Source organism: Prosopis cineraria, unplaced genomic scaffold (assembly GCF_029017545.1).
Source record: "Prosopis cineraria cultivar Desert tree isolate PC_DT_omini unplaced genomic scaffold, ASM2901754v1 PC1, whole genome shotgun sequence".
NCBI lineage: Eukaryota > Viridiplantae > Streptophyta > Magnoliopsida > Fabales > Fabaceae > Prosopis > Prosopis cineraria.
Window position 1 is genome coordinate 46,459,003 of NW_026555332.1, and position 11,824 is coordinate 46,470,826.

The window sequence follows — 11,824 nt, forward strand, 5'->3', positions numbered from 1 at the left end:
CCAAAACTTTTAAAAACTACTTTATCAAATTATTTTAAAAAAAACATAACTTTAAATCTCTATATTTTAATCATATTTTGTCCTTGATTCTTATAACTCTTTTTGTGTTTTTCATCTCTAGATTTTTTTTTTATTATTTTAAGTTCCCCATAAATAAAATATAAGAACTTTAAATGAATATAAAATAATAAAAAATAAAAGTATAAAAACTAAAAACATCAAAAAAATATAAAAATTAATAATAAAATATGAGAAAAGTACATAGACTTAAAATTATATTTTTTTATTATTTTAAAAACATAAAAACAGAAAACAAAATAATAAAAAAAAAACTCACCATTCACAATTTTTTGTTTATATTTCCAATTCCAACTCATTTTTTATTTAAAAATTTTTAAATTATCCAAATAAAAAATTATAAATGCATGAATTTTAAATATAATAAAATTTTAATTCTAAAATTCAAATTCAAGCGTACCAATTATATTTATATTTTGAAAGCCTCGAACCAGTTCCACTAAGCCCCAAATCTTTCACTGGAGTGCCCCCGTTTATCACCCTTGACTTCAGATAGGAAAGAAATCTCAAAACGATTCTGCAGTTTGACATCAAGCTCCATGCTCAATGCAATCGCATTTTTGGGTTTTGGGTGAATAAGTTGAATATAGTAATGCCACATAATGACTAACTTTCGCTCCGTCCTTACTACCCCCATCATTCCCCGCAGCCATAATTGGTCTACTACGACCAAAACCATTACAATGCGAATCAGATTATCGACGCCGCTCAAGTTTATCATCCGGGAAAAGTTGCATGTAATTACATTTCAAGATGTAAACGCAAAAGCCAGTACTCTACCGCCAGTCGGTCAGCTTCCATTCATTCACGTTATATTCCTTTGACACTATTTTGAAATCCCTTAGGCACCTCTACTGCTCCAATTGTCATCAAATTTTACAAACCAAAGCTTACAATAAACTCCATGTAATAAAGCACCAACAACATTGTAAGTCGTAATACCCAGCCCTCGATTTCTTGTCGAGTTAACCATTGCACTGACCAGTAAATTTTCAATGGATAACGTCAATAATATTAAAATAAGGCGCAGCAGATATGGTAATTTTGGTGTAAAAGTTGACTAAATAACTAGAGGTAGACTGGGTTGGCGTACAAGGAGATTCAAAATTGTTCATCAACGAATTTCCACATCAGGAAGCAAGATTCGTAACACTGAAGAAAAAACTACGAAAAACCAAGAAGCGCCAATTAATTTAAGACCTTGGCTTCTCCTTCTTCTCCTTGAAGAGAGCAAGGAGCGAGACACCAGATACCTTCACAACCTTGAATCTGACCCCGGGAATATCACCCACAGCATGACCCTTTCGTCCAAATCCAGCTATCAAGACTTCGTCCTACAACCAAGTGGCACAACCCATAATCCACAATGGATATATGTGAGCAATTTAAAAGAAATTAAGGATGTTGACTTCTATATCCTTTTTTAATACAAGAAGTTGACATTTATTCTTGGCAATATTATAATGAACAAGAATCATTAAAACACACACAAACACAGATGGAGATATAAAGGGCCTTACATTTTCTTCGATGTAGTTTAAGCAACCATCGTTAGGGACAAAAGCAGCAATCTTCTTCCCATTCTTGATAAGTTGAACCCTAGCACACTTACGAATGGCAGAGTTGGGCTGCTTAGCCTCAATACCTCTGGCACATGGGGGAATACCGTGTCAACATCCAGACATTAGAAGCTTTAATGAAAGTTTCTTTGAAAGGATTACAAAGGGCAGGTGAATTTAAACTCACATCTTTTCAAGAACAATACCCTTTGCGTGGGAAGATCCAGCAAAAGGCTTCTTCCATTCATTGCCAAGGTGAGATTTTTTGTATGCCTTATCTGCCCACCTTTGCCTCCTGCGGTGGGACCTCAACTTGCGGGCAGCTCCCATACCTCTTGTCTTCCTGTGGAAAACCCAGCCAAGGTGAGTAATTCAATTACATACAAATGTTATTTAGTTCTTTTCTTCACATGCATCCCTCTCCGTAAATTAAATGCAAACCAACTTTTTAAAACGAGGCAAAATTAAATGAGTACTATCATAGAAACAAATTTCAAGTGTTGTTTCACAGCATCACCAACAATTTTAACAGGGAATCTCAAGGGGAAAAATATTATTCCCCCCTAATATTCAATACAAAAATAATCACACTTCTTTACTCAATATCAGGCTAAGTTACAGCCAACCATATATCTTCGTCCGCGAACACGCCGCATCACATTGCTTATAAAACCTAGACTAATTCAAATACACTACCGCGTCTTCAGTTTATAATTACCCAAATTCCCCACAAGATAGATGAAAAGGAAACAGAACCGAAAGAAGATAAGAGCTAAGTTAAGAAAACAATATACTAACTGTCACTGGAAAAGGGATAACGAAACGAGCAGTTCAAAGGCTAAAATTGCGTTTCCAAGATCATATTGGTGTCCAGTGAAAACATTATACAACACATCACAAACTTCGTGGATCCGCAAGGAGTAAGCATAAGGAACCATACGATATCAAAAAATAAAAAATAAAAAACAACATATTACCGGATTCCACAACTTCATTTCTTACTCATCAATTTTTGGGCAAAGCAACACAGGGAAAAAACAGCAAACAGCAAACTTCTAAAGACGTTAAAAATACATAACAAAAGGCACCAGGTAAGAACATTTAGGATTATGAGAAAATAATAATTTCGAATTATAACAGGTTCTCAAGTAGCTAGGAAGACAACATTAGTTCTGGACAAAGCAAGGATTCCATTACCCCATGGTGACGGCTACTTGGTCCTCCTCCGCTACTGTTCGACGTCAAAGAAATGCTAACAGCGGCCACACGCACCACGAAACCCTACTTATCGGCTTCAGCGAGAGGTTTATATAGGGAGGAATGGAAATTTTATCGGGCCTACTTCAGCGATGAGCCTCGTGTGATACACGCGTGGAATGTCGACAAGCCCAATGGGCCTTACATGACTGTTACTACATATTTGGTGACGCCCTCGTGAAACAGGGGTAAAAAACAAAGACGTTCAGACCTTAAAACAGGAAAAAAAAAAAAAAACAAAGAAAAAAAGAAAACGTCACCTAGCAAATAAAGTTGAAGATCGTCGTTAACAATAACACAATTCTAAAAAAGGAAAATGGTTAAAAAAAAAATTAGCATGTCACATTCCTTAAAATGCCATAATTTTTTTAAAGCTTTTGGATACCTTAGTGATATTAATAATTTTAGATTAAATGATTAAATTATCACTTGTTTAAAATAAAAATAACAGGTCTAGTTTCATTTTCTTAATCACAGATTTTTATTTAAGCAATCATAATTTTTATCATGTGAATTATAAAAATTAAATAAAAAATCATAACTTCTTACATTAACTTTATTTTATAATTAATAAACAAGTTTTGAAGATAATCAATCACAATCACAACTTTTATTTAAGCAATTACAACTTTAATTCTATGAATTACAAAAATTGAATAATAAATCACAATTTTGCACGTGAAATTTTTTTTATCATTGATGTTTAGGTTCTGAAAAAAAAAATCAATCACAACTTTTATTTAAACAATAATAATTTTTATTTTGTGAAAGTAATAATTGAACAAGAAATTATAACTTTTTATATAAAAGTTCTTTTCTCATTAAAGTTTAAGTTTTGAAAGTAACCAATCATAATTTTTATTTAAGCAATCAAAATTTTTATTTTATAAATAAAAAAATAGAATAAAAAATCCTAACTTCCCACGTGAATTTGATATGTTTTTTTCATTTTAAAAATGAACAAGTTAGTCATTAAATCTAAAATTATTAATGTCAAAAACATATTTAGATACTTCACAAAAATTATGGCATTTCTAGATACTCAATTATCATTTATATATTTTGATTGAATTTTATTATCATTTTCCTTCCAAAAACTTTTATAAGGAATGATTATGCCTTTCATATTTACATTTTTTTAGAAAAAGGAATTGGATACTTTTTTTTGGAAAAATGACAATTAAAAACCCCCATAAGAATATTAATAATAATAATTAGATACCCTAAATTACAGAATCTCAATAAATAATAATAAACCATGATTACTTACTTGTAATTAAAAAATGTGAATAGTTAGTTGAAAAATCTAATAAATACATTTGAAATCAATTAAAAATTTACAAAAGTCAATTATAAATCTTGATTTGTTACTATCAAATAGAGATAAATCAAATAAAGCATTAAGTAAATATATTTGAGAATATTTGTAATATTAGTTAGAAATTTATGAGAGTCAGTTATAAATTACAAATCAATCACTTATAATTTTTTTCCTATCAATATATAGACAAGTCACTGAAAAATTTATTAAATATACTTAAAATTATTTATAACATTAATTAAAAATTTATGAGATTCATTTGTGAATCACAAACCAATCAATTTTGATTTTTTGCTATCCTTTCAAAAATCAATCAATAAAAAATTTACTAAAGTTTATTGTAAATCTCAAATCAATCAACGAAAAAAACTTATTGTAAATAAGGATCATAATTTGTTATTGAGATTTTAATAATTTAGGGTTTGTAATTGTCATTAGTATTTTCATGGATCCCTAATTGTCAGTTTCCTTTTTTTTTTTTTACCAAAAGGGATATTGAGTTATACAAATTATTCATGCTAACAAAATTCATGTATAGTGCTATTATTTATGATCATGGTGGCAAATACTTGAAAATGTCTCCCAAAAATATATATATATATATATATATCCAGTAATTCCTATACATTTTTCAAATATATATCAGTTAATCCAGAGTTCTATTCATTTAATCTCGAAAAAATGTTAGATTTCAAGATAAAAAATGATTTATATTGAAGTAAATAATCTAATATAATCGAAGGGTTGAATTTCTATTCCACGGTTCTCTTAACTGATTAAATTGGCAATATCTTTTCCCCCTTTTTAGTTTGCTTGAGTGCAACTAATTACAAAATTAGACGAGACTCTCCCAGTAGAGCTCCATATATGTCTCTGTTCTAGAAATTCCACTCAGATCTTTAGGTTTTTTTTTTTCACCCGGTGACGCCACTCAGCCAATTTCTTGTTGAATGTGTTGTTGTAACTTTACTCTTCTTTAACGCCTTTATAATTTCAGGAAAAGCGAATCATGCACGTGGCTTCCTTCATAAATTGATGCTGCATAATACATTTTTTTTCCTCTGCGATTGTGTTTGCTGTAAAGCACGCTCAAGGCACGGAGACCCAAGTCAGCTTTCATGGCTTGAATTTTCTAATTTTTAGTCACCCATTTTTCAGACTATGGCGATGCATAAAACCCACCACGTGCGAGACATACAAACTTTTCTATTGAAAAAATGTGCAACCGTTTTACTTAATTATATACAATTTTTCATGACAAAACACTCATTTATAAGATATTATTTAATCATTTGGAGATCAGATCTATACTTTCAATGTTGCACTCTGTTTTGCTCAATGGCAACGAAGAACAAATCAAATAATATTGAACAAAAGTAGAACTGGCGATTGATTGATTCAATGCTGGCATGCCACTCAAGGTCAAGGGAAGTGGTGAAGCACTTGATTTCCCGACATCCTTGTCAATATTTTCGCAGGCATAAGATCACTCGAAAAGTGAAAACATACGAACTGAAGGATATTACAACTATATTTAGGTCTATAGTCGATAACCACTCTGCAAAATCTAGATAGCTGAAGGGTGACAAACTAAATTCCAAGTATCTACAAAATAATTGCAACACAACCTTTCTTGACAAAGATTCCCCCATGGAACAGCTCCAATGGTCATTGAAACACCAAAGTACCTGACAACCAAATTAAGGGGAAAAAACGTCGCTTGAAATAGCACGTTAGAACCATTATGTCAAACATGTGAAAGTAGAGATATTCAAACTACCTGAGACGTGTCTGCTAATGATTCTTCTTCCACAACACTCCAATCTTCTTCAACATGTTTGTATTTTTCTTCTTGGGGGAGTCATCATCTGTGTCTTCTGAATAGGGCGAATTCATCTTGCCAGCAACGGAGTTAAAGCTATTATCAAGTGAACTTGTTCTCTCCACACATTTTCCATTATTTCCTCCGGAAAGCATAGAAGCTGCTGCTTCCGCTGCTTTTCTCCACTGGTCTGATTGCACTTTCAATCTCCTTAACTCAGCCTCCAATTCTGAATTTGCAGCCTGTGCGGCATCTAGCTGCTCGGTCACGAGTGCTACTCTCCGGTTACTCCTATCAGCTTCTTCTGTTATGTGTCCCAGTTTAATCAAAGCTTCTCTCTCTCCAGCCCTTGCTGCTTCAGCTGAAGCTACAGCCTCCTCAGTTATTTTGTTGTTCTCCAATTCCCCTTTCTGAATTTCCATTTTGAGTGTGTTGTTTTCGCTGGTTACATTTTGCAATTCTGTCTGTCTGTCCAACAAACTCGCCTTTAACTCCACTACATCAGCACCCAGTTTCTTCAACTCCATCTCAAGTTGAGATTCTCTTTCAGTGGTCTGATTTTCCGTCATCCTTAAGCTAAGCTCCACATTCTCCTTTGAAATACTCTGCAATCGAGATTCTCTGTCTGCCAGGCTAGCCCTCAGTTCTTCAATGTCAGCTTTTGCTCTCTTCAACTCCTCACATAATTCAGCCTCCCTCAAGCTACACTCCGATTTTGCACGCTCCATCTGTTCGTAAGTGCTTCTAATCTGCAGCGTGCTCCGGATATACTCTTCTTGGTACCTTGTGTCAGCTGCCTCTAGTGCAGATTTTAATCGTTCCACCTCAGATTCGGTAGACATTAGCTCAGCTTTGAGCTGTTTTATTTCCTGGTTTTCTTGATTTGCCTGTGCAAGTCCAGTTTCATTGGCTGGACCTAATGTATTACTGTTAGCACTAGCAGCCAGATCAGCCTGGAGTTTGCTCACAAGTTCTTCCAGTAATTTGACTTGTGCTCTCGATTGCTCCAGCTCCCAAGCTAATGATTTGTTGGCTTCCATGGCTTTGATTCCATCTGACTGGAGTGTTTCCACAGTCTTATTCACTGTTTCCAATTGCAGTTGAGTTTTGCCAACTACTTCCAAGGCCTGGGACTCGGATCCTTTGCAGTCACGTATCTCATTTTTAGCTTTTCCACCAAGGTAAGAGTTTCCGAAAGTTCCATTTGCAATTCCTGAATCTCAGCATGAGCTGATTCTGCATTATTGATGTGAGTGGCTTCAGATTCTGACACTCTTTCCAGCTGAACTTTGAGCTTCTGGATTTCGTTCATGGCAGAAAGATAAGCAGCTGAGTCCATTGAATGCTGCTTCTGAACTGCCTCTAGTTCAGATTGCCATGCTCGATCACGATCTTGTGAAATCTTGCGTAGCTCTTGAAGCCGTGCTTCCTCAGAAGCTGAAATCTCCATAAGTTGTTGTTCTGATTCCTCAAGCTTTTCTGACAAGACCAAAACCTGCTTCTTTGACTCTTCTGCATCCTGTTGGGCTTTTCTCTTCAATGACTCAGATGATTTCAGTTGCTCCTGATATCTCTTCAAATCTTCTTGGAGTTGAGCAAGCTGAGACTCCAATTCCTGGACTCTACTAGGTCGCTTCTTCTATCATAGAACATAAAAATTGAGAATACAAAATAGATATTGAAAAGAAACAGCAATTATGTTGATCTTTTGGATTCTAAATAACATATTGGTTACTAATTTGGATTCTAAATAACAGATTGGTTAGTAATGGTCCCAACAGCAATTATGTAAATGTTTGATTAATGAAATACCTCAGACATTGGACTCCGGGGTGATTTGCGTTCGACAACCTTTGGACTCCTATCTTTTGAAGACTTGCTCACAGGATTTGGAGAGGATGGGAGCGAGTCAGGATCAGATCCTGGTGTCTTCAATTGTCGAGCAGTCCGGGGTGTTGCTGGAGATTTCTTTTGGGGTACTTCTGAAGAACCAGCTCTGCTAATCATCAAGTCAAGCAAAGAGAATCAGTAAATCAGCAGAAATTAATGTACAGTTATTACTCGGACATGCCAGCAACAAATAATCCACATTTGATATCCCTCAGAAGTAACGATATGTTTATTAACACTTAGCTTCATGAATTCACGCATGAATTACAGAAGAGAAGCGCTAATTAATGCTGCAGAACTTTAAACTAGCAATGGATCTTACCTTGCTTTCGGTGTCTGCATATTTAATCACCCAAGTGATAGCTAGAAAGGCGAACTAAATGGTTCCTTTAAAAGCCCCTGACCCACAACACCTGGAATAGTTCTGAGTAAGACATAAAGATGAAAAGGAATATGATTTATAAGTAAGAATCAATATCAAAACTCACAGCTAATGTCCACCTTGGAACAACCATTCGACAGAAAAGCTAACAAACAAACCACATATAATCACTTCAAAGAAACTCTAAGTAAACTAACTCCACTACCACCTACCATAAACAAACCACAATTAAATCAACCAAAAAATAAAAAAATCGCAATGTTACACCAGATAAACAATTAAATTATCATTACGCAAGCCAGCTTCCAAGTTTCCACTTTTTGAATTTTCTTTTCCAGCTTTCCTCCCTCGTGTTCTACTATTAAAACTTTAACTCTCTTCTAAGACCCCACAGCCACAGCGACCAGTTACAGACAACAATAAAAACCCGTTAGCATAAAAAACTTATCGACAAATGATTGCGGCATAAGCAACTTATTTTGCACAGTCATGGTATGTTCCAGAGCACATTAATAACAACCAATAACTGGGCGTACGGACAGGTCAACCATTATTTCAGAGTTCTTCAATGTTCTACCGTTCCCGAAAACGAGTTCTTTCCTGCGGCAGAAAACCAGAAACTGTATCGCTTATAGGAACTGTATAAAGGCCTTGCAAGGCTTTTGAAGATGCAGCGGGAGAATATATGTAGTTGAAGTCCGTAAAACTATAAAAGTAGGACAAGGAGAGGCAAACGTGGAACGTGTTATTAATGGGGATAGAAGTGACTTTGTAAGAGAGGAACCCAGATCTACGTGCAGTCTGGGACCAAATCACTGATCCGAAGGACTAGAAAATAATAAATAAGAAAAACAGAGAGGGCATCGGCAGAGCACCAACTTCAGTAAAAAAGTGAGTACACCCTTCAGCCAAGTGAAAATAAACCAGAAAGCATTCTAGTATCACAGAATTTTTAAAATGAAACCAAAATAAGACACAAAAATCATACTTCTCAGTCTTCAACAATCAACAAACACACGGAAACCAGATTGCAGCAGTATTATGGTTTCACATCCAAACCTTGACTTCGTCTTCGTTTCAAAACACCAAGTTAGCCAAAAATAACAGATCATCCACGGAGAAAGATTAGAGTAAGCATCAAGAGGAGGATCAAAGAACGGGGGAAGAAAAACGAAGGCAACAGCAACTCACGTTCAACAGAACAAGAACATGAGCCAGAACTCTCAAAGCGTTCCCACGAGAAAGGGGTCGGACGAATCATAGTAGACTTGAAGACAAGCGAGGAAGTGTCAAAGAAGCAGACCAACGACAAATGAGCAGATTCAAAGAAACAGAGTAATGGCGGGTCATACCTGAAGGTATGAAGCGTAAGCTCAGATGGCCTGAGTCAGCAAACCCTAATTAAGGGGGAAGGGAAGGTGATGAGGAAGAAGGGCTTGTTGGCAACTGAGCATTGGGTGGGGTGGCAACTGGGCATTTTGAGCTGCCTCTGCTAAGCGCTCACTTCCCGAGCCCCTCTCTCTCTCTCTCTCTTCCCTATTCTGTCACTGTAATTTTTTTGTCAGCGGAGGGAATTGCCGAGACAAGAAACTGGGAAGTACGTTCAGCAATGTCACGCTCTTAATCAAACACGCGCGCACCCACGCTCCTATTTTCAAATTTTTAATGGGCCCTACCCCGCCCAATTTGTTCGTTACGAGAAGTGGCCACTTGTGAAGTGTCCGTATCCGAACATCCTGTCTTATCCTGAAAATTTCACTTGGCAATAAACAAATTTTGAAAAATTTAATATAAAAAAATTTGAAAAACTTATCTCCGGTTACTTTCTCAGGTGAAGGTAGAGCACAAAGTACAACCAAACTAGATTTTAACGTGTGGCGCGCACGAGATTGTTTTATGTGGAGTATATAAGTATCAAGAAATTATGCTCGAGACATTATTATTAAATATTTATAGAGACTTTTTTAACATTTAAAAGGTAAAAATAAAATAAAAATTTTAAACTTTTTTTATATACCCACAAGAGGTTACTTTATGTAAATTAAAATTTGAACAACAATTTATTTTTTAAAATGTATCTTGCCCAGTTGTTATAAAGATGTAGAGTAAACAATAATTTATTGATTTTGAAATATGTTGCTTTTCGTGTGATTTAATGATGCCCCACCTACACTTGTGCTCTTCTTTCAATCAATATTGTGAGGGAAAATTTTCAAGTTGGATGAAAATATAAATTTTTTAATTAAGTTCCCCCCTCATCATCAACTGAAAAAGAATATTTATCTTCCAACAAATATTATTAAATATATACTTTTTTTATTTAAAAATATAAGATATTTTTTAAAAAGTTGTATGTTAAAAAAAATATAGATCATTTTTAATCTTTTAAGGTATAATCATTGTCTTTTTTAAAAAAATACTCTTATTAAATAAATTATTTTATATTTATTTTAGGGTAAAATACCTCATTAAATAGAGATAAATATGAAAAATAAGATTAATTTAAAGATAAATAATTATTTTATTAAAAATAATATTTAATTAAAAATAATTTATATTTTTTAAGGAGTGACTCATTATTTGCTTTGTGTAATTAAAAATCAAAGCAATAACGTCTAGCTTGCAACGCGTTGCTTTTATCTGTGTGTGTGTGTGTTGAAAATTATAAACAATTCCTACAAAAATATATATATATATATATATATATAAACAGTTAACTCATTCAAACATTACAAAATAAAATTACCTTGTTATCTTTTACAATTTGTTGATCCATGCATCATTCTAAGAAAAATGAAACATGTAATATAATGAATAATTTGTGATAATAGTGTTTGTAAATTACAATTATATTATAGCTAAAAGTATGAACAAATCTCTTTCAATTAAATTGTTGCACACACACAAAAATATATTACTGTAGATGTATTATTCTCGCATACGTAAATTAATATTCAAACAATAAAACATTCTATTTTATAATTTGTTGTTCAACTTTGTATTTAATCTCCAATTTATTATCTTATTTGCACGTATATTTATAATTTAATCAATATATATCATGCAACATACCTATTATATTTTTACCATAAATCTTGCATCTATTATTTTTTTATCATCCCACATTTATTTTTTCATTGCAGCCCCCACATGGTTTTTCAACACACCAAACATTTATTTTAAAAAAATGCCACTGGTCATTCAACTGTAAATGATGAACGGTAAATTAAATCATAAATACCCCTCGTTTAAAAATATAAAATATTTTTAACTGAATCTCACCTCCTAATAAAGTAATTACCTACTTTTAAATTAACTCTATTTTTTCTTATTTATCCTTGTTAAACACCCTATAATAAATATAAAGTCACTACAATAGAGGCACTTTTGAAAAAAAGATAATTATTACACCTCAAAATTTGGATGTGGAAAAATAAAAAAAAATACAGAATTGAAAATCTCAGATTATACAAAGGAAAAGACGAAAGTGATTAAGAAAAAAGAGGAAGAAAAGC

The 11,824-nt window shown here is 33.6% G+C and overlaps 2 protein-coding genes across 2 annotated transcripts; both read right to left on the minus strand.

Moving 5' to 3' along the window:
• Window positions 1-1,063: 1,063 nt before the first annotated feature.
• Window positions 1,064-2,933, minus strand: LOC129322779 (40S ribosomal protein S23). The gene is made up of 4 exons (XM_054969160.1): window positions 2,835-2,933; window positions 1,825-1,980; window positions 1,599-1,725; window positions 1,064-1,412 (listed from the first exon to the last, which is right to left on the minus strand). The coding sequence occupies exons 1-4, from the start codon at window positions 2,837-2,839 to the stop codon at window positions 1,272-1,274; spliced, it is 429 nt and encodes a 142-aa protein (XP_054825135.1). The 5' UTR covers window positions 2,840-2,933; the 3' UTR covers window positions 1,064-1,271.
• Window positions 2,934-5,581: 2,648 nt separating this feature from the next.
• LOC129302815 (interactor of constitutive active ROPs 2, chloroplastic-like) lies at window positions 5,582-9,863 on the minus strand. Its single transcript, XM_054941690.1, is given in 5 exon segments — window positions 5,582-7,199; window positions 7,202-7,676; window positions 7,850-8,033; window positions 8,250-8,340; window positions 9,662-9,863. Coding segments are annotated over 4 exon segments (1,869 nt in total). The 5' UTR covers window positions 8,270-8,340; window positions 9,662-9,863; the 3' UTR covers window positions 5,582-6,009.
• Window positions 9,864-11,824: the final 1,961 nt, after the last annotated feature.

Bases quoted from the DNA above. Each gene is read 5' to 3' on its own strand.
- LOC129322779 (XM_054969160.1), bottom strand. The intron at 1,726-1,824 runs GTGAGTTTAAAT...CCCATGTGCCAG, and splicing joins GGTATTGTTCTTGAAAAGAT to AGGTATTGAGGCTAAGCAGC. The intron at 1,413-1,598 runs GTAAGGCCCTTT...ACTTGGTTGTAG, and splicing joins TAAACTACATCGAAGAAAAT to GACGAAGTCTTGATAGCTGG.